The following is a 23,826-nucleotide window of genomic DNA, read 5'->3' as shown; positions in this document are numbered from 1 at the left end:
ACGGAAGAGCAACATATCTCTGAGATAAAGCGCACATCCTTGTTTAACGTGAGCTATAGCTCCATTAACCAGCAGCTATGGGCAGTCAGTGATCAAATTGATTGCCTGGAAAATTATCCGGTCGCGGTTGGTGATGTATCACGTAGCTTAGTGAGAAAGATTCCTTGATGCTGTTCCACGTCACCTCTATGTTCCATTTATTTGCATCATTGCAGATCCGGCTTAAAACTCTTTTAGTAGGTGCATATATAAAAATATTTTTGGGGGGCAATTAATTGCCCCCCTGACTACGCCCCTACACGCAAGCGTTGAAATTAACCATTTGATGACAACCAAATTTTGTAATTTGATTGTACAGTAGAACTTGGATAACTCGTCTTCGGAAAACTCGTCAGTTTGCCCAAGTCGTCAATGATTGCCAGGTCCCGGCAGAAAGCCTATCTTTTGTACACAATCAAGTTCGGTTAAGTGGTCATCGCATAATTCGTCAATTCGTCACTGTTTTTCTTCCCCTGGGACGTAAAATTCGTCTAAGTTGTCATCCACCCAAATGCTGGCGTGGCATTTACAGACTCTTTCGAGAAGAAATTACTGCGCTAAGACGTGTGCACGCACACACTCTATCGGGCCAGACGCACATGCGTGGAGTACGTAGGTCTGGTCGATTGCGGGTGTGCGAGCACCGCGCACGTGCTCTGTTGCCGATAAGAGAAGCGCTGTTCAGCATGTGCATGGTTCATTTGCGACAATACTGTTTCATGACAAACAAAAGTTGCAGGAACGCAGGATGACGAAGAGAAAGGTAAAGTGCTTAAACTTACAAGCTATTATGAAATTGTAACGAAATTCAAAGAAGGCGAAATTAGGAACAAGACTAAATTTTCTGAAGAACATGACCTACCAAGGACGACGTTGAACACCCTCCTAAAAAATTCAGAAAAAATTATTGCCGATTATGAATCTGGTAAGAATAGCACCTCAAAAAGGAGAATACCACTATCGCATTTAATTAGGTCGCGGAGCACCATGAAATTAATGCGACATGAAAAAATGGCAAAATTTGGCTGTTTGCATTGGTCACTTTTTCTGTTCCCCCTAGAGTGACGAGTTATCCAAGTTCTACTGTAAACATTTTGTGAAATATGAATCCTGATCTAACCGGACTGACGTCACTGAACCAAAAGACACAACGGTTGCAATTTAATCGCAATGAAACGTTTATTCAACATCGCCCCAGTAAAATAAACTAGAGAGCGCGAACCAATCACTAGTCCTCATTGAGCATGAACTCACTGACCCATGACGAGGTCAACTAGCAGCAATGAGATTAAAGATGTTACTGACTTTAAACGAAAAACATTTCTGCAAGTAGTCCAACAAAGACACCCCCCAGTAAACTGATTACGCCCCCCCCCCCCGAGACAGACGTGGAAATTTATTTGTAAAATTCCATCTCCTGTTCGTCTTTCTTCATCTGGGTCTTGTAGGCTTTCTCAAAGTCCTTGGCGAGTACGATATACCTGTTCTCCCTTACCGCCAGCATCCCGGCCTCTTGGCAGATCGCGTTGATGTCGGCTCCTGATATCTTGTCAGGCCGTGCCACGACTGGAAGGAGGAAGTTAAGGAAATAAGTTGTGGAGGACCGAGCGAACGTGAAAATAAGCAAAAATATGGCCGCTAGATGACAACATCCCGTCCGCTCATCTCGTTTGTCAGTAGAAGTTGCCTTTCTGATGTGAGAAACTGAGAGGAGCGGAAGGACGCCGGTTCAGATCCTACCTAAAGCACCTGGCGGTGTCTCGGAAAGACACTCGATGATATCGTATCGGAATGGAAACATAGATAATTGTGAGTTTCTGGCTCTTCCACTTGTCCGTTGTACTGCATCTGTACTTACACTGCAGCATGTTGTTACAACGGACGCAAAGCAGAAGTTGCTGTGCTGAGGTAGAAATACATAAAATATTTCCAGTTGTAACAAAAGCATTATGAAACAATAAAAAGGTTGTATGACAATACAAGGCAAAGGATACAATCTTCGAGATCCACTTCATCACTGAGGTTCATCTTCCCGGTGATGGTTGAAAAAATGAGTCTCTTCTGGCGCCGATCCGGGAGCGGGAACTCGATCTTTCTGTCCAATCTTCCAGGACGGAGGAGCGCAGGATCCAGTGTGTCTGCACGGTTGGTAGCCATGATCACCTGTCAATCAACAATCATCACATAACACTCCGCACCAATGATCCTCCATACAGCCTCCTTATGTTTTACCGGAAGAGTAGAATCTCACTGATACAAACTGTCTGCCAAAAGCTCTTTAGTAAAACTGCATCTTTATTACGCAAAACTCCTGTTCATGTTGAAATCGTGTCCTTACGCCCAACACCAATCTTCGACTTGTATGCAGCGCCATCATGTGGCCAGGGTATAGGTAGAGTAAGGAAACAACTCAATGAAGGGCACCGGAAATTATCATCAATCTAACAACGAACCAAAAATCCTTCGATTCTCATGCATTGTGAAGTAAACTCGTTATAAGATTCAAGGAACCATAATGAAAAGCTCATCATTTGTGGACACTTGACGAAATAAATTCACCATTTAAATTATGGCTGGCCGCATCACACCACACGGAAGGATGCCGTGGCACAAAAGTGATAACTGTGAGTCTGTGACTGGAGCTGTTCAAAATTATTATAAAACGCCTCGTTTCGATCAAGCACGTACATGTCACCCAACCATAGTGGTGGCAACTATCTGACTCACTTTGACGTTGACGGTCTGATCGAATCCGTCCATCTGGTTGAGAAGTTCCAGGAGGATGCGTTGGACCTCTCGATCAGCTGCAAGTGAAGAGGAGAATCACGGCTGGTGATGAGAGGGACACAATGAGATAAAATCTTTAAAAAATTCTTCAGGAAAGAACTCACCTCCTGTTTGTGCGTCAAAGCGTTTCGTCGCGATCGCATCGATCTCGTCTATGAATATAATCGCGGGGGAGTTCTCCTTTGCCAATCTGAGGATAAAATGGGGGTGATGGAGCGCAAATTGAAAGCATACAAAAACACTGATGCGAAAACTTAAATATTAGACCAGGTGAGTCCATCTGGCACGAACCAAGCAAGACAATAAACAACAAAGCTACGTGACGCATGCGGTGGCCACGAGTATGATTGCGTCGCTGTAACGCAGCCGCCAATGCACTGATCTTACTTATGACGTGGATGGTTGAATTCATGCTTGCAGATGGAGACTGCTGTCCCCAGGCTAATGTCGGTGGATTAGTAAATAATCTTCATGTCCACATTGAAACAAGTCTTTGAGTGTCTTGCCAAAACACAACTCTGTGTGCTCTGGAATGGTGTCGAACCAGCGCCCTTTCGAGTGTGGTTTCAAACGTCGAGCAGTTCTTCCCACTCGGGTGTGCAGTTGGCAGAGGAAATTATCTGACGAAAACTCCTGGATTTACCTGAACACATCCCGGACCATCCTTGGCCCTTCTCCGAGGTATTTCTGCACAAACTCTGACCCTACGACCCTGATGAAGGACGCGGTTGTGTGGTGGGCCACAGCTTTGGCAAGCATGGTCTTCCCGCATCCGGGGGGGCCAAACATCAACACTCCCCGAGGGGGGTCGATACCGATCTGCAAAGTACAGTTAGTTAAACAATTGAAATCAGAAGGAAACTTTCCAACCAGCCAATTGTTTGGTGATGAGTAATGACTAGGGCCATTTTCATTTTGACCTAAAAAAAATTTTTTTTTGACTTTATTTTTATCAAATTTGACTTTGTTTTGACCTAACGAACGAAGGCCACAGTTCTTCCTTGAATTGATTCCAGTTACCCAAACATAATATTTTATCGATTTCAGACCCAAACGTGTTCAATAAAAGGGACTTGTTCAATAAAAGTTTGCCTTGATTGCGATGCTAGTTGTCGCTCCAATCCAGCTTGATGGCGTTTACTTTTCCTGTGGCTTTCAACAAAATACTTTTTATCGCACTTCACTATAAACTCGCAAAAATTGCACCTTAAATCACCCCCGGGAGTTGCATTAAATTCACCAGGAAAATCTCGACAAATCTGTTTAACTTTTGCAGAAGACGATTTAGCTTGCATAGGCATTTTTGTATTACAGAATGTCGATACTAATAGGCTATTCTTAAAATCCCAACTGCTGATCTTAGAAAAGACCACGTTTGTGAAGAGAAAGTGTTTTATAAGAATTATTTAAATACCTAACATAACAATGAATAAACAATGGACAATTTGCGATAAAAGTTACTGCTGATCCAAGTGGGCATTGCAGGCCTAGAAATTGGTTTTTGTTGACGGCGGACAAACGTGTCTGGTCTGAGCAGCTATCTCGGCGGACACACCAGTTTTAGCGTCGATCGTCATGCTTAATCACTTTAGCTTGATAATTTTTCGCCATTTGAGAACCAGGCTACGGTTTAAAAGACTTTTTAAAATTTCAGCGAAGTCACTCTGAAAGTCTTTCACCACACCAACGACGTACGCCTGAAGAGTGAAAGCGCCGTGTAGCTGCTTAATACGCCGCATAACTGATTAGCTTCCACCGAACAAGGTCGTGTGGCTTATTGCGTCACAATGCTCTGGGCAGGAGTCGGAAAACTGTGCAAAGTTTCACTAGGCTTTTTTTAGGTTTATTTTAGCGTGTCATGTGAGCGAAAGTAAATTTTCCCGGCGCCTTTTCTTTCTTACTGTAATACCAAAACTTAACAAGTTTTGCTTCATCTTGCTGTAATAGCCTACTCGTATAATCTAACTTTGTAACCAACCTTGCCTTATCAATATTACTCGGAGATCAAAGCCAGACATTGTGACGTAAGACTTGAATTAAGTTGCGCGTGATTAGTGTAGAAGTACCGGTACTCCCAACGATTCTTAGCGAAGAATTCACCTTTGTTATGCTGATACAATGTCACCAATCGTTGAAGCAACGTAAAAATCGAAACTTTTCCTGCTGGAATGGAAGCTAAGAGATACAGTATTCACATTTTCTAGATGCGCTGGAAAATATATTATTGCAACAGTTGTTCGTGCTATGCAATGACGATTTGTATCGCTAGTTCCTGTGTTATTTCTCGGCGGACAAATATGACCGATCTAGATGGTACTTCCCGCGGACATCACATGCTGTGACGGTGGACATGTCCGCCGTGAATTTCGAGGCCTGCATTGTGACATATTTCCTGCTGTTATGGGTTAATATGGTTTAATTGTGTCGCAGTTCCTGATTTACAATGCTTCCACGAAGATTTTGACAGAAATTACTCTCAAGAAACACAAAAAGTTTGTCAAAAGCCATATCGACGGTCGAAAACAAAAAAGTCGTAAGTGACATTTTTGAGAAATTCGCTTTTTTGCGTTTTCAAAACCTATGCATTTAGGGCTATCTACTGCTATTTTCAGCTTGTTTCTATCGTGCTTGTATAACAAGATATTCCAAGCCATTCATAAAAAATTTGAAAACAAAAAAGACGTATGTCACACATTAACATAACGTAACACAAGTGATTAAATTGCTCTTAATGCCTTTTATTTGAAAATTTCATCCAAAAAGAAATGTGGCAATCAGTAAAGTATAGAAACGTGCTTCATTTAATAGTTACAGATATTAATGCTCAAAATAACAAAATTTAAAAAAAGATTTTTTTTTTGGTTTTTTGCCTTTTACTCCAAAGTGTAAAACTGCACTTACGACTTTTTTGTTTCAGACCGTCGATATATTGACAAATTTTGACTTTATTGTCAATTTTGACTTTATTTTGACCTATAAACTTCTTAGAAACAGTCCCCTAGGTGCTGAAAACAACGTTATTCTTTGATTCGTGGATAGACGAGGTCCTTCAAATTTGTTGACTTTATTGACTTTTACGGGCCCTACGTGATCATGTTTGCTGTTTAATTCTCAACCGAAAAAGAAAAATATAGCCTACAGCAGGGTTACTCAACTCATAGGTGTACGAGCCGGGGGTGCAATCGCACCCCCAATCTGTCGAGAATTTTGACAAATTTTGACTTTATTTTGACCTATAAACTTCTTAAAAACAGTCCCCTAGGTGTTGAAAACAACTTTATTCTTTGATTCGTGGATAGACGAGTGGTCACAGCGGTAAACCATAATCTCTTCGTGGGAAAATTGTAACATAAGATTCCCGAATCCGTTCGTCTGCATGTAGGTGACCGAAAAATAAACACTCTTTCGAAACGTCTTTTCAAAAGTGTATTCCTGTAAAATTAGCCCGCGGCTATCGAAATCGAAATGCAACGCCTTGCACCTCTAAAAACTGTCACTACGATACAGATTACTTGGATAAAAGACGGAGAATTTGTCCAGCTAGCAAGCAACAAATAAACCAGTTAAATGTGCGACCGACTTCCAACAAACAACTTCGAGAATGAATCAGAAAAATTTGTGATAACTCAAAGGCACGAGAGCAGTTCGTGACGCAATATTTCATGTCCAAACAGGTCTCAAACTGAAACAGGTTTAAACCGGTCTGACACGAGTCTTACGGACGATGGTGCAATTTTGGCTCATGTTTTAGGAATTTCCATGACGTAATATTCAGTAGACCCGAACGGTTTCTACATGACGTTTGACCAGGCGAACAACCGTCTGGAACATAGCGGCCCCTAGTTATGACAGTCTGACATGGCATAACTAAAAAAGAATTGACGACAATTGTGAGCCAATGAATAAAAACACATGATACACAAATTGTTTGAATCACTCACGTTTAAGTTAATACGCAAATACAAAGGGCATGCAAAGAATGAACAGCAATAAGAATAAACACGACGATACATGAAATTGGTACCATAGGTAGTAGGTACACGCAAAAAATGACGCTATATACCATGGTTGCGATAATAACCGACTGTTCTGGGCTCAGACAAGTGTCGGCCACCGCAGACAAAACCAGGCTCAAACCCTAACACTTAGGTGTTCTTTACGGGGGCGAGGCACGAAATATCCCTCAACACATAGTCTACTTTCACTTTCCCCGTACTCTCATCATAGTTGCAGACGGCAACTTTAGCTCTACGAACCACAGGCTACCCTTTCCTAATTTGTGGAACTACCTCATGCACCCTCCCAAGTTGATACTTCCCACGTTTACCAATGTCCTGGAGAGAACCTACCACTACAAGTTGACCAGGCTCCAAATTCTCTGCCATTTTTAGCCATTTTTTCCGGCCCTGAAGACCTGGCAAGTAAAAATCGATCCATTTACTCCAAAACTGATGAGAAAGTGACAAATTGAACCGATAATCCCTTCTTAGTTGGTCACGATCATGTGGTTGCCCAACAGCACAGTATGGGTCTAAGTATGGGGTCAAAAGTGAGGCAGGGGTGATGACAGTAAAATCCCTAGGGTCGTCACTCAAAGGTACCAAAGGGCGTTCGTTCACGATCCGAACGGCACTGCCTGTGTACGTAAGCAGTTCAATGAATTTGGGCTTACGAATTGAAGAGTCCAAAATGTGAAAAAATGCAATTTTAAATTGTTTAACCATTGCCTCCCAGGCGCCACCTTGCGCCGGAGCATACGGAGGTATAAATTCCCAGTTTATCTCTCTCTGTCTCAGGGCGTTGTGAAATTCAGCTGATCCTATCAACTCGGGTAACTTCTTAGATGCTGCCTGAAAGGTACTTCCATTGTCGGAATAGATAGCATTAACCTGCCCACGTAAATCTGTAAACCTTGTAAAGGCAAGTAAAAAATCACTCAGCGACAATGACGTAACCAGCTCAACATGAATAGCGCGAGATGCCATACATGTGAACAAGAGTCCCCAAGCTTTTTTGTGACTTCTACCTTCAACAAAAGTTAAAGGTCCAAGATAGTCTAAGCCGCAATCAAAAAAGGCTTTCCTATGCGCAGTTGTGCGAGACAAAGGTAAATCAGACATGAGCTGCCTTATAGGTCGAGCTTTCTCAATCGCGCATACACCACAGTCATTAAGATACCTCTTCACGGAGGCATTACCATTAGCGATCCAAAACTTCTGTCGCGTAGACAACAAAGTGTGCTGTACTCCACAGTGCGCATTTCCATTATGATGCAACACTACAACAAGCCTAGTGAAGGGGTGCTTCGAAGGCAAAACAATCGGATGCTTTGCTTCAAGAGAGATCTCGGGAGAATTACTTAAGCGCCCTTCAATGCGGATTACACCAGCGTCATCTACACAAGGTCTGTACTTTTTAAGTGAACGTAATTCTTTCAACCGTTCCTTCTCACGTTGCGAAGCGCCAACACTACCTCGCTTTATCACTTCCTCAAGGGCATCCGGCGATCGTTTGGTCATTAAATGTACCACATCGCCATACACGCTCTTCTGAACAAACTTCACAGCCAACTCTGAAGCACTGTTAAGATAAGATGCATCCAGTTTTGGCTTCACAAAGCTACGCTTTCTCGTTTTACAGCACAAAAATTCAACAAAAGCAACCAAATAAGCGATTCTCTTTTTCATAACATACAAAGAAGGTGCGGCCTCGATCAATCTGTGAAGACCACCCTGTCCAACGTCAAGCGACTCCTCTTCGTCACGAAGATATAGGCTATGGACAGGTACTGGAGTGGCATTTTCTACAGATGGAATTTCCTCACACTGGTAGAGAAGACTAGAACCATTTAACCACAACTCTCGAAATTCTTTCTTTGTAATAAGATTTGGCCTTGTGCCAACATCAGCTGGGTTCATATCGGTAGGGCAAAAACGCCAATCCTGGGCTCCAGACAACAATAAAATATGCTCAACTCGACGCGTAATAAACTTATTCAAACGTAAATCAGGGTTTTTAACCCACTGCAACACAGTACGAGAATCACACCAAAAATACTTAAGGCAGTCTGGCATCTTCAATGCCTCGTAGGCCTGCTTCACGAGTCTGGCTGTATTCAAAGCGGCAACAAGCTCTTTCCTAGCTATCGGCCAAGAAAACTGATTTTTTACAACAATGGTAGATTTACCCAGAACGAAAGACACACTCGGAACTCCGTTAACCAGTCTACGTAAGTAAACAACAGAAGAGAAAGCTTGATTCGAAGCATCACTAAACCCATGCAATTGATATGAAACAATATCATCCGGACTGCACACACCAGAGTTTGCAAAATACCATCTCGGTAACGAAAAATCCTTAAGCAGGTCCAAAGAGCGAAGCCACGACTCCCACTCTTTAACAAAGCTATCAGGGACCTCGGTGTCCCAATCAAACTTGTCTATCGCCAATTGCTGAAGTATAAGGCGTGCTTTTAGAAAAAATGGCGCTCCAAAGCCTAGCGGATCAAAATTTTGTCCAAGCTGACTGAGCATACTTCGGCGCGTGTGTTTAGCTAAGGGCTTTAAGGAACATGCGATACGCATCTCGTCAGACTCGGTTTGCCACACACAACCCAATGTCTTCGCTGATGGCAAAGTCATATTTTCAGTCTGAAAGTCAATGTCACGAATCAAAGGTGAAAGCATCTCATTATCCAAATTTGACAAGACAATCATAGCCTCCTTGTTAGCACTCCACTTACCAAGTTTAAACCCACGGCTATCAAACAAAGCAATTGATTCATGAGTGATTTGCTGAGCTTCCTCTAAGCTATCAGCCGAAAATATAAAATCATCCATGTACATATTATTTGCAATATTGCAGAGAGTCAATTCACCAGCACTGCTGGGATTCTGCTCGATCATTTTCTTTATAGCCAAGCAAGCGATATATGGGCTACTCTTTATTCCCCAAGGGTGTACACAAAAACGAAATGGTACCATCCTACCATTTTCAAGGTCATCATCTTCAAACCACAATATACGAAACAAATCCCTTTGCGACTCAGGTAACTTTATTTGAAAGAAGCATTTAGTCACATCAGCCATGAGACCAAATCTACCAAGCCGAAATCTAGCCAAGACATCGGGTCCTGACTAAGTTAAACCAGAGGGTTTAACAAGTCAGGACCCGAAAACATTACATCATTAACACAAGTTCCTCGAAATTCAGACTTGCCATCGTAAACAATGCGCTTTTTTAATTGTAACGTAACAAAGTATGGTAAATACCATTCAAATCCCTTGACATTTCCTGCTTCACCAGTACGCTCAATATAGCCATTTGATTTAAGATCTTTCATGGTGTCAGTAAGGAAATCACGAAGTTCAGGTTGTTTTAAAGCTTTCTTTCTTAAAGCAGCAGCTCTATCTGACGCCAACACAAATTTGTTAGGTAGATCAATATCTTCCTTCAACGGAACAGGTATCTCAAATCGACCATCTTTCAACTCAATATTCGGTTCAACAAGTTCTCTAGCCAACTTATCATTGCGAGACAATTCACAGGTTTCATTTTGCAACGTCAAATCCTGAATGACTTTATTCAGGTCTGCTATTTCCATATCACGAGACTCAATTTTACGCTGAAAGCCAGAGATGACATCCGACTCTGAAGACGTCTGCACTCTGCACACTTTAGCAACGCTTTCATCTAAGGGTGACTTACCACCACAAGCCAACCAACCGAGAGGAGTGAGCAAAGCATGTGGTTCACTACGATTTTCACCAACACGCTCTTTTTTTGCACACATCAAATAAGCGTTGTCGTTGCCAATCAGTACATCTACAGTACTACAATCATTCAAATGAAACATATTCACGTCATGAAAATGACGGAAACCATTTAAATCTTGTTTATGCGGTAAAGTTTTAACATCGTCAGCCCAAGCTGGGTTAACCACCGAAGTTATATCACAAAACAGTTCATCTGTCTCTAACGACTGGATGTTGAGTTTGACAAGGTCAGCACAAGTAGCTTTCTGACCAGCCAGGGTATCCATTTTAAACGACGCTTTATCGTACGGTTTAAGATCAAGTTCACACATCAAATCACTCGAAACAAACGTCAACTGCGAACCAGGATCATGCTGACAATACACCAACTTCGATTTGCCAGTCATTGGATTCAAAACACGAGCAGCAGTAACGCGGTTAAAGGCTGCTTTAACATTTCCAATCATAACATTACGCACAGGAACTCTGGCACGAGCATCATCTTTCCCAACCGAATCCAGAGAATCACGTGACGTCACATAAAAATCATGCAGAAGAAAATAGTGTTTCCTATCGTTGTTAGGCCCACACTTACGACAGTTATTTGCATGAACGCAATCCCTAACCATATGCTGGCGCAAACAATTCAAGCATTTGCCAGCTTTCACAATGACATCTCTCCGATCTTTAGGTGTCAAGCGCAAAAATTCTTTACAATTAGACAAAAAATGATATTCAACTTGACCACGTGACGAACAACAAATACATGCCGGCAGGTTTTTACGTCTGGCTTCACCACCGCGCGGTGCGCCAACAACAGTCGAGTACTGCGAACTCCCTGACATCACATCATCATGGGGTTTTACGGACGTCTGCCTAACCGGACATGAAGGCAAATTTCCTTTGCCAAACTTTTTAAATTGCTGCGACTCACCAGAATCGACCATTAGCATAATGCTAAAATCAGTCGACTTACGCGTTTCCTCCCGTACTACAAATTCAAACAAACTCTGAAAGGTAGGCTCATCAGTGCCACCATACTGATCACCTAAAAAGTCAAGATAAGGCTGCTTAGCGTCAAACGGGAGTCGCTTAGCCAAATCCAAAACAAAACGTCCTTCTAATTTATCACGCTGACCATAAGCTTGCGCGTAAAGCAAACACTGCGACAATTCATCTTTAAACTCTTTCAGATCACTGGAAGAGGTCGAAGTCAATTTGCTACCATAGCGATACTTTCTAATTTCTGGTTCTGCAAAAAGACCTCCACGAACCCCAAAACGCTGGGACAAGCGAGCTAACGACATTTCTATCCTGTCTTCCTCTGACAAGCCAGGGGTGTCAGAAACCAAATTAGCAATCGTTTGCGCAGCTGTCCTAACACAAGCTGCTTGTAACAAAGTCAAACGAGTCCCCTTAAAGGGCGAAGCTGCCATTAAGGCTGTAACACGATTTTTAAAGAAGATAAATGGCATATTATTACCATCGTAACCAATCAAGGCCACCTTATCGAAAAACGTCCTACTATTTTGGTATTCAAAAAAGCAATCCTGCTGTTGAGAACTCGATTTAGCGGGAGAAGACAAGCTATATCCCTTAAGGGGCTGAGTGGGCTCAGTCACATGCACAGCCCGATCACGATCCTCACACACGTTAAAATCAGGTGACGCGATACGCCTCTCACAACCACCCAAATTACGTGTAGCTGGGCGATCAAAACCTAGCGGCGCAGAAAACTGTGAAGGGGGCAAAGCATTACTACTAATGGCGGCCCCGTGACCTGTACGCTCTGGGGGAGGAGTTTGGTTGTAATTCGCAGACCTTGGCTCTACAGCATTCGGAAGACCCTTAGCCGCGGCCCCGAGACCTCCTGAAACAGCTGGAAAACGTGTGGATTGCCCTGGTCCACTCACAGGTTGAACGGGCGTTTGGAAAAGGTTATGTAAATTAAACTGCGATTGATGTTCATTTCTGGAATGCCTAGAAGAGCTCTTCTTAGAGCTACGCCGGGAGCCCGCCTCTGATCGATATTCAGCTAAAACTACCTCTTTACGTTGTTCAGCCCTCAACTGAGCGTCTTTGAGTGCGAACTCAGCAGCTCTCGCTTCGGCTTTCGCGGCGGCTTCAGCAGCTCTTGCTTCGGCCTCAGCTTGGATCTGGAGCTCCTCTCGTCTTAGCTGTAGGTTAATTTGTGCAACTATCCGAGACGAACTCTTAGACATCCTAGTGCTTACATTTGAGGCGCTATCCTCAGGATGTATGTCAGCATCCAACATTTCGGAGTACTCACTTTCTTTTTGTTCAAAGTTATTTTTTAATGAGTTAAATTCGGGATCTACCCTATCACGAAGTTCTGCCAAGATTGCAGAGTTAAAGATTTTAGTCAAAAGAGCATGGAAATGCCGTAATTCCTCTTCTAAAGTAGATAACTTAGATCTAAAAATTAACAGTTCCTGCTTATCACTCAAAGAACCTAGGGCTACAGAAAGTTTCCCAATTTGAGTCAAAATATCCCGTCTAAGATGCCGGGCCTCTCGAACTGACTTAGCCTCATCGTTAATGGGTCCCTCCCCAGAATGGCCTGCCCGACCGCAAAGAACATCATCAGGCTTAATCTCAGTCGAGTCTACGGCGGTCGAGTCCTTGTCGCCACCGAGTGTAGACATATTAAATGTTGGGGCTAAATTTAACAATTAAAAAAATTAAGTTACACAAACACACAAAATTATTAGGCTACAGTAGTTATAAAAAACTTAACTGCAAAGACCGTAAAAATACAAAAAAGAATTTAAATGCACGATACCGTAGCTGTACGGGTATGAAGTCCTAAAGTCCACAAAACTTGCTTGGATTCTTCCACTTGAATCTACAAGCACAGATGGATTGTCTTTTAATCTTCTTTCTTGCCAATGAATGTCAAAGTTATTTTTCTTCTGTACCAAACTGAGAAGAATTGTCTTTACTTTTCTTTGCTTCTGTAAGAGTGTAGACTACCAACCAACAAATCTTCTTTTATTATTTCTTGTACTTCTAAGTAGTTCTTCTGCAATAGCTGACAACAAACACGTCGTTTATTTTTATGCCTTCAAGTGCTTCTTGGCCTACCAGCTAACAAAATCGTTTTTTTATTTTTCTTGCTTTAATTTCTTCTTGACCTACCAACTGACAAGAACTCGTCTTTTATTTTTTATGCTTCTAAGTGCTTCTGTGCCAAACACTAGACAGAGAATCGTCTTTTATTTTTTATGGTCACAGCGGTAAACCATAATCTCTTCGTGGGAAAATTGTAACATAAGATTCCCGAATCCGTTCGTCTGCATGTAGGTGACCGAAAAATAAACACTCTTTCGAAACGTCTTTTCAAAAGTGTATTCCTGTAAAATTAGCCCGCGGCTATCGAAATCGAAATGCAACGCCTTGCACCTCTAAAAACTGTCACTACGATACAGATTACTTGGATAAAAGACGGAGAATTTGTCCAGCTAGCAAGCACCAAATAAACCAGTTAAATGTGCGACCGACTTCCAACAAACAACTTCGAGAATGAATCAGAAAAATTTGTGATAACTCAAAGGCACGAGAGCAGTTCGTGACGCAATATTTCATGTCCAAACAGGTCTCAAACTGAAACAGGTTTAAACCGGTCTGACACGAGTCTTACGGACGATGGTGCAATTTTGGCTCATGTTTTAGGAATTTCCATGACGTAATATTCAGTAGACCCGAACGATTTCTACATGACGTTTGACCAGGCGAACAACCGTCTGGAACAACGAGGTCCTTAAAAATTTTTGACTTTATTGACTTTTGCGGGCCCTAGTGATGACGGATGTTTATTGATAACTTTCATAAAACTCCAAAAATTATTTTTAAAAGCAATGCAGTAGTCAAGAAAAATATTCCAATCACTTGTTGTAACTGGGTCGTGGTTTTACATCCTGCAAACCTACCGACCTGTTTATAAAGTTCGAAATGGGTTAGAGGGAGTTCCACAGCTTCCTTCACCTCCTGCTTCTGAATGTCCATTCCGCCGATGTCGGAATACATCACATCCGGCTTCTCGTCTGCGTGACGTCACCACTAGTTACGTCATCATGCAATTTTTGAATCGAACATTAACAGCAGGCAAGCTTTTCAAATGTTACGTGATCTTGTTGCCAAGAACTCAGTGTGGGAACTCACTTTGTATTGCCTTGCGTCAGAGCTATTTAAATAATTGAAACATTTTTTTGGGGTCCACGTCTTTTAGGCGCTGACAGTTAGGCGCAGGTCTAATAGGCGCGCACACTGTGGCGTCTGGATATTTAGGTGCGGAGCACTGTGGCGCCCGGTCATTTAGGTGCTATTACTAGTAAAGTCTGTAGATTGTATCAGCTTGGCAGGTAGGGGCTTTTCACACAAAATATTATATTGAACAGGAAAATATATTGTTTTGTTAATGCATGTGCGTTGTTGGTCATGGCTTCAGTGAGTGAAGTTGATTAAACCGGCAATGATTTTCACATAAAATGTTATATTGAACAGAAAAATATGTTGTTTTTTTAATGCGCTTGTTCAGCATTTATTTGTTGTTAGTCCAGGTTTGCGTCGGCGAAAGCTTTATCAATAAATTATTCAAGTTTCCGAACATATGAGTTCACTTTTAGTTAGGTCAAATAATATCTACAGTAAACATCAGTAAAAAGTGTACCGTAGCCTGTATTCAAGCGAGGGTAGGCTTGAGTGAAAAGTAACTTAGTTTTCCGTCAAATCCCGACTAGGTTTAATAAACGCGCGAAGTATGCTTGCAACTTGTAGCCAGGGTTTGTTTGTTTTTTGTTTGTTTGTTTATCTTTATCCTGCATTGCGGGAAAGCGGACTTGAGCGCTATGCATCGGTGTACGCCTTCCGACGTACACCTGACCCACGCTGCAGCCGACGGCAATGTCTGTTTCCGGTTGTCTACTCTACTTATGACTTAAATTTGGTACTACCCATTACTCGAAATCGATCACTAGGTAGAGGCAATTATCGTAAAGTTTCTTGCCCAGAGAAACAACAGCAAGTGCCGGTGGCTGGAGTCGAACATGCAGGCTCTCGACTGCGAGCCCAACGCGCTAACCACTCGGCCACGGCTGCCGAGTGCCGACAGGGTGTAGCCTATATGCCCTGTAGATATGTATTCATGTGAACAGTAGTAGAGCGTCTTACGCGTTCTCGTCTCATGGCCAATCTATCCCAAACAGAAGTAATTGTGAAAGATAACAGAAGTAAAGTTCCATCTGGCTGCAACTTGTGTTCAGGATGCATTGCAAATGTCCTGTAGAGATGTGCTAATATCAAGAGTAGTAGAGCGTTTTCCCGCACCTCATCTCCACACGATCTATCCGTCTCAAGTAGAAGTAATTATTAAAGGTAACAGACTGCACAAAGCTGCGCCTTTAAACCGGCAACTTCTACTCCAGAAGTACGTGTCCTGTGGAGATCAGGTGGTCTACTGCTCTAATTGCCCTGCATATAAGCCGATGTTGGATCTGAGCACTTCATTTGCACCAAAAAACAACAATATATTGTTCTGTTCAATATAACATTTTGTGTGAAAAGTATTGCCGGTTTAAGCAGCTTCACTCACGGAAGCCATGATATAATTTTCTGGCAAGCTGCCAAGCTGATACAATCTACAGACTTTACTAGAAATAGCACCTAAATGACCGGGCGCCACAGTGCTCCGCACCTAAATATCCAGACGCCACAGTGTGCGCGCCGATTAGACCAGCGCCTAACTGTCAGCGCCTAAAAGACTTGCTCCCTTTTTTTGTTCTGGATGCAGGTACCAACATCACGACAACATGAGCATTAGGCCTTTAAAAACAATGTTATAAACATACTTCAACTGAAAAAGTTGTTACAAAAATTGAAACTGCTTTTCAAGCAATCAAATTCAGTATTTGGAGAAGAAGAAGATGAGTTGTACACATCAAGAGATACCTGCTGAGAGCATGGTGATGCTGCTGTCAGCTTCAGGAGGGAGGACATCGACTAAAGCATTGCTGTGTTTGTGGAGAGCGACTGATGAATTGGGCTTCAGGAGTTCCCTGTGATGCAACAAAGATGTTGATGAACTGAGCCACAAACACGACATAATGAAAACAGTGTGGTCCACCAGCGCTAGTCTGGAGCAGGAGTGTCCGCACGACTGCCATCGATCGATGCAAAACATATTCTGTGCACTACTGTTTTAGCATATAGTTAAGACTAAACATGGAATAAAGCTTTTTACATGTTTTATGTAAAAATTCAATGTAAAACTGCATAAATACAAAGGAGTTTGCTACTCTAAAGAATAAAGAATGTTGCTACCTGTCGATTGTGCTCAAGATGCGGACGTAGTAGTTTGAACCAGTTGTTGAACCAACAATGGCGTTGTTCTGGTCTACTGCTTCCAAAAACTGACCAATCACAAGAGGTATACTTTGAATGCGCTTCACTTCTTCTTGAGCATGCAAATATTCTTTTCGTAGATTTTTCATTTCATCTTCATGTAAAATGTTTGTTGTTATTCATTGAAAGGTGCAATAAACCCAACTAGGACTACTCGATGCCGGATACAATGAGTGCTTGACATATTGGGATCAAAACATTCTACAAAGGAATACTTGGCTAACACACTAATGTCACAAATCAATGAAAAATTGCTATGTCCTCTTTGAATTACAGCTTGAGCTGCAAATCCCAATAACTTTGATGGAAACTCATGATGTACTTTCCTCTAAATTTGAATCTTCTCACAGGTATGGAACTGTACATCCATCTAGACCAGTAAGGATGCACCCACCTTTGATATACTCCTCCTGAACACCAAGAAATTCCAACTGCTTTTGAAGTTTCATATATTTTGTATAAAAATCTTCAATCTTATCGATCTCTGTTGTACTGAGCATGGACTGAACTGTCCCTGGACGAGATGCATCTGGTGTTCCTACGGTTTGCTACAAGAATTTGTTTAAATGTTGGCATTTTGGTAAGATTTAAATGTTTGCTGTTCCACAAACAAAAACACAATTGGTTTGATTAATTATCATTATTCAAAAGATCAGCTATTAAACAAAATCAAATGTTTTTGGTGATTAACCTATGTCCGCAAAACTAATTACATATAACATATATAATATCAATTGATTTGATAATCAATACCACCCTAAATATTTCACCTGCTGATAGCAGAATTTTCTGCAGAAAATTTCAAATTTGTTCTGTGGTTGCTTTTGCCAATGTTTGAATAATTCAAAGAAAAGTATATTGAATTTATTATATATATCTGTTTATGACTGCATAGTACAGAAAAATTACTTCAGTAGTAAGTTAATCACCATTAAAATTTTAATCAATGAAAAGCAGTTAATTCATGCAACATTTTAAGCAGTTACCGGTTTGCTTATGATTCCAAGTTCTTCCATTGTTAAATTTAAATAAAAAAATCTAAAGGTAAATCGAGTCTGAAAGTACACTACACACAGTTGATTAATTACAAAAATCGTTAGATCAAAAGTAAAATCTTTACACTGTCAATTGACGAGTCCAAACAAAATGTCATAATTCTTGGTTGGTACAGTTAAGTAACAAATCAGCTGTGATCAATATCATCATGCTATACGAACATGTTCCAATACCTCTCCAATAAACTAATTTTGCTATTTCATGAAATAGTAGATATTCTTTGTATTATAAAATTACTCTGGCAGAAAAACAGGTACAGTGACCATGAAGTGTTTATATTTTCAAGTTTTAGGTATTCTATCTGTGATAATAAATTTATATGAATTCCATGTAGTAACTAATTGCTACTTTTAACTTATAAATTTCATCTATATTTAAAATTTCCAACATATTGAAAGTGGTATAGTGTTGATGTGTATCACAATGGATGCAACCTAGTTCGTACTCGGTCATGAACAGTTCAAACCGTCAGTTCGTACCTTGAAAATATCGAGAGAAAAAATTAAAAAATGCCAAAGTCGCTGATCGCAGTTCCGCAATCATTTTAAAATTTTCCCCTTAAAAAGATCGAGAGAAAAAATAGCTCAAAACTGAAGTCCGCTGATCGCAGTTTCCGCAAACATTTTTCCGCAGTTTCCGCTAACCCTAACTCTAACCATAGAGTAATCTATGTTCTAACCCTCGCTGATCGCAGTTTCCGCAAAATTTATTTTGCAGTTTCCGTTAACACTTACCCTAATTCTAACCATAGAGCAATCTATGCTCTAACCCTAACCCTCGCTGATTGCAGTTTCCGCAAACATTTTTCCGCAGTTTCCGCTAACCTTTACCCTAACCATAGAGTAATCTATGCTCTAACCCTCGCTGATTGCAGTTTACGCAAACATTTTTTCGCAGTTTCCACTAACAGCAGTTTCCGCTTACCCTAACTCTAACCATAGAGTAATCTATGCTCTAACCCTAACCCTTGCAGTTTCCGCAAACATTTTTCCGCAGTTTCCGCTAACCGCAGTTTCCGCTAACCCTCGAGTTTGTTTCAAATTGTTTGGGGAAACTCCGATCAGCGACTTCGGCTTTGTGCTATTAAACTGCGATCAGCGGCTTCGGCTTTTTTTTAATTTTTTCTCTCAATCTTTTCAGGATACGAACTGACTGTACAAATGGTTCAAGGTACGAACTAGGTTGCACCCTATCACAATTAATGTCATAGTTCTGATTATCTTCTGATGAAATTTAAGGAGTTGATTTAACCTTGCATTGAAGCAACACACCAACAACAACACACCACACCAACTTGCAATTTACAGTATTGATGATGAGGTTACACAAGGCTGTAGTAAACGTTCTTAAGTTTATCAAGGTCTAAAAGACTTCTAAGATTGTAGAGTGCCTACAAAGATTTGATAATTTGTGCACAAATTTTGTACTATATTTGATGCTTGAAAAGTTGATTGGTCGTACAAAACTTGAAGATTGCAAGTAGAAAACTGTACATAGCTCGAAACTGCAGGTTTTTGTCTGACTCTCTTCAGGAGCGGAATGGCCCGTTTCGGTGAGTCCGATTCGGTGAGTCCGATTCGGTTAGTCCGATTCGGTGAGTCCGATCCCTTAACGGGGGATTTTTTCAATTTTTTTTTTAAATTATCGGGTACCGTAGCCTAATTATCATTGCCGTTTTAGGGTTAAGGGTTAGGAGTTAAGGTTAGGGGTTAGAAGTTAGGAACTCACCGAATCAGACTCACCGAATCGGACTCACCGAATAGTAGCAGACCCCTTCAGGAGCTACCCTGACAGCAAAATCTGTCATTTTTACATTGATTCAACGTCTGCAGACGTTGAATCAATGTAAAAATGACGGATTTTTCTATCTGGGTAGCAACAATAATAATGGTGTTGTAAAAACAGCAGTGCTTTTTCATCTGTCAATCTGTCATAGTACATAACATTACAAACACAGTGAAAAAGACAAAATAGAATAGTAACAAAGGTAACCATAAACAAGGGAACACTAAGAAAATAGAGTCATTAGGTACTACCTAAAGTATATAGGCCTACCGGTATATTGCATAAAGCAAAGCAACACCACTTTCAATAGAGATACAAGATATTGTTACACGTTATCATATGTACCTTACAAGAGTGTATATCAAATTAGGGTCTGCTACTATTCGGCGAGTCCAATTCGGCTAGTCCGATTCGGCAAGTGCCCTATTCGGCGAGAGCCCTTTTCGACGAGTTCCCTATTCGGCGATTTTTTGAATTTTTTTAAAAATTATTGGGTACCGTAGCCTAATTATCATTGCCGCTTTTACATCGTTTTAACATCGCTAAACGTTGAAATAAGACCCTAACCCCTAAAAAAGATATTTGTTAATTATAGTATTATGATGACCATGACTATGCTGTGTTCAGAAACTACAGTATTCAACTGTTGCTGAAAGAAAAAGAATCATTTATCTTGATTTCGAAAGGCCTTACCAAACCGTCCTCACAACGACTAGCACTAATTATAGGGAGCTGGTATACAAATCTCCCCCACTTGGTAACTCATGACAAAGACAGAACTCGACCAAACATACAGGGTGAAACTACTTTACCTTTGCTTTACTGTTTACACACTTCAATCCACATGTTTTGGTCAATTCCTCTTTGTCATGAGTTACCAGGGGGGGGGGGGGGACTTGTATACCAGCTCCAAATATAGTCTTATTACAATGATATTCAAAACAGACCTCACAAAAGAAGAGACGCGATCGAGCTGAAGTTCATCTGAACAAAATTAGGTCAGACTGTCTTTGTCATGAGTTACCAAGGGGGGGGGGGGGGGGGACTTGTTTACCAGCTCCAAATTACCTAACAAATAAAATTGCTGATATTACCTTTAAAATTGTGCAAAGAAATGGCTTAGGTTAGAGAAGGCCACTCCCCAAAATTTTCGAAAATTAATTTTTGGTCCATTTGCAGGGGCTCTATCCACTTTTAGAATTCGGGGGGGGGGGGGGTGGTGATTTTTGGACAGTAGGCTAAAATCGTCATAGTCATTTCAACTTGACTCCAATGAGTGGGGGGGGGGGTGATCACCCTCCCTTGGATAGAGTCCATGTCCATTTGCCAGCTTTTTGAAACCCTTTTTTTGAAATTCAAAAGAAGTGGTTTTCAGCCCACCGCACTTCCCAGCCTTCTTCAGCTTCAGCCTTGTTGAAATTTATTGAGATGGGATTCAACTGACTGCGGAAAATTATTTGCTGACTCAGAAATCCGTCTAGCTTGGGAAAAACTAATTACGGAAAGTTTTTGTGGTAAATTCTATTTCAATTTATTTCTGCTGTATTCAACTTAATTTTTATTGGTTGTGTAAATTGAGCAGTCTTGTTCCACGTGTTCGCACAAGTTATGTGAATATGTAGAACAAGCCTGCTCATTTTTGAACCAAGAAAAAACTGCATCCGATCTCATACACGAGAAGTGCATGGAATGTTTGAAGGAATGAAAAAAGGAAGTGCATGTATGTTTCTCTCATGCAAGAAAAACTGGGCTGAAAATTTTATCTCCCATTTGCGAGACTGACTACCAAGAATGCGTGAAGTGGTTATTGCGTCAAAACATCTGCAACTGGTTTCTTCTTATCATAAGAACTTGTCTCTCAGCGTAGGCTACAACACGCAGATTAGCCTTGGCACTCAGAAGGTCCGGATTTGGATCGAGGTCCGCTATTTAAACAGCTTTGTCGTAGAAAATAAAGTAGATTTATATTCTAAAGAAAGGAAGAGGCAATAACAATAAGAAAATAAAGTAAACAAACAAGCCAACAAAGTTACATATAACAAGAGGTTTTGAGGTGTTGCGACCGTGCCATATTTTGGCGTCTAACCGTCTTCCGAATAACTATTTTTCGTCTAACCGAATAACCGTTTTTGTTCATGGACAAGATAATCTTCAAATTAAAAAATGCACGTCTCACGTTGTCAAAGTAGACTCCTAGATATTTGATACTTTCAGTTTCTTAAATGTTGATTCCATTTATGCATAGCCTAGATTAAATTTATGATCGTTGTTCGGATTTTTCCTCATGATCATAAAGTTTGTCTTGTTATAGTTTAACGTAAGTTTGTTGCGTTTCAACCAAGTGTCAAATTTTTAGTTCATTGTTAGTGATCAGTTGAAGAGTTTTTAAATTTTTGTGAGAAATTATTAGACTTGTAAGCCTATCATCTGCAAGAATTGTTGATTTAAACAATGCAGCGTTAGGTAGATAATTAACATAAACTTAAAAAAAATAAGGGTGAAAGAATGGATCCTTCAGGGACACCGCAATTATTTTAGGAAATCAGACTTAATGCGGCCATACATTGAGTTCTCTTTCAAGATACGACTTTAAGATGTTCTAATATTTTTTAAAATATTTTTCTGATCCAAGTAAAATTAAAGAAAATATTTCAATCACATCATTTTACTGCAGTAAAAGTGGTAGACTGCAAGTGACATCTCTCCTCTTTTATGTAAGTATTTAAGGTTACTAGTATTTAATCATAACATGCATTGCATATTTAATTGAATGAATAAACATTTTTTAGAGCAGACGCTGCACCAAGCCCATGCGACAATTGATAGTAGTCGAATAAAATGTTAGGGAATTGGGAATAGCCTATTCCTTTGCAAAAAGTGTCAGTGCAAGCTACACACATCAGTTTATCAGTATAGCTTTGGTAGAGAGATAATTCTTGAATATTATAAACAGATAAACTTGATAGGATTGAATTGCATGATTCAAAAACAATAGCCTACTGGTCACAGCGGTAAACCATAATCTCTTCGTGGGAAAATTGTAACATAAACTTCCCGGATCCGTTTGTCTGCATATAGTGACTGAAAAAGAAACACTCCTCGAAACGTCTATTCTTAAAGTGTATTCCTGTAAAATTAGCCCGCGGCTATCGAAATCGGGATGCAACGCCTTACACCTCTAAAAACTGTCACTACGATACAGATTACTTGGATAAAAGACGGAGAATTTGTCCAGCTAGCAAGCACCAAATAAACCAGTTAAATGTGCGACCGACTTCCAACAAACAACTTCGAGAATGAATCAGAAAAATTTGTGATAACTCAAAGGCACGTGAGCAGTTAGCGCGACGCAACATTTCATGTTTAAACAGGTTTCAACTGAAACAGGTTTAAACAGGTTTGACACAGGTCTTACAAACAATGGCGCAATTTTGGCTCATGTTTTAGGAATTTCCATGACGCAATATTCAGTAGACTTGAACGGTTTTTATATGACGTTTGACCAGGCGAACAACCGTCTGGAACATAGCGGCCCCTAGTTATGACAGTCTGACATGGCATAACTAAAAAAGAATTGACGACAATTGTGAGCCAATGAATAAAAACACATGATACACAAATTGTTTGAATCACTCACGTTTAAGTTAATACGCAAATACAAAGGGCATGCAAAGAATGAACAGCAATAAGAATAAACACGACGATACATGAAATTGGTACCATAGGTAGTAGGTACAAGCAAAAAATGACGCTATATACAATGGTTGCGATAATAACCGACTGTTCTGGGCTCAGACAAGTGTCGGCCACCGCAGACAAAACCAGGCTCAAACCCTAACACTTAGGTGTTCTTTACGGGGGCGAGGCACGAAATATCCCTCAACACATAGTCTACTTTCACTTTCCCCGTACTCTCATCATAGTTGCAGACGGCAACTTTAGCTCTACGAACCACAGGCTTCCCTTTCCTAATTTGTGGAACTAC

The 23,826-nt window shown here is 40.8% G+C and overlaps 1 protein-coding gene across 1 annotated transcript; it reads right to left on the bottom strand.

Annotated features, from left to right (window-relative positions):
* Window positions 1–1,198: 1,198 nt before the first annotated feature.
* On the bottom strand, window positions 1,199–18,062 carry LOC145766019 (26S proteasome regulatory subunit 6B). The gene is made up of 10 exons (XM_082577672.1): window positions 17,987–18,062; window positions 17,395–17,548; window positions 16,920–17,094; window positions 16,548–16,654; window positions 14,535–14,644; window positions 3,470–3,645; window positions 2,931–3,016; window positions 2,767–2,843; window positions 2,034–2,202; window positions 1,199–1,605 (listed from the first exon to the last, which is right to left on the bottom strand). The coding sequence occupies exons 1-10, from the start codon at window positions 18,014–18,016 to the stop codon at window positions 1,436–1,438; spliced, it is 1,254 nt and encodes a 417-aa protein (XP_082433798.1). The 5' UTR covers window positions 18,017–18,062; the 3' UTR covers window positions 1,199–1,435.
* Window positions 18,063–23,826: the final 5,764 nt, after the last annotated feature.

The sequence above is a fragment of the Aplidium turbinatum genome, chromosome 3 (genome assembly GCF_918807975.1).
Source record: "Aplidium turbinatum chromosome 3, kaAplTurb1.1, whole genome shotgun sequence".
Classification (NCBI taxonomy): Eukaryota; Metazoa; Chordata; class Ascidiacea; order Aplousobranchia; family Polyclinidae; genus Aplidium; species Aplidium turbinatum.
The sequence above is the reverse complement of the archived record's forward strand: the minus strand, read 5'-3'. Positions and strand labels throughout refer to the sequence as shown.

Bases quoted from the DNA above. Each gene is read 5' to 3' on its own strand.
- LOC145766019 (XM_082577672.1), bottom strand. From the start codon at position 18,016: ATGGAAGAACTTGGAATCATAAGCAAACCG. The intron at 3,646-14,534 runs GTCGGTAGGTTT...TGTACTTTGCAG, and splicing joins ATTTCGAACTTTATAAACAG to ATCGGTATCGACCCCCCTCG. The intron at 2,844-2,930 runs GTGAGTTCTTTC...CTTCACTTGCAG, and splicing joins CTTTGACGCACAAACAGGAG to CTGATCGAGAGGTCCAACGC.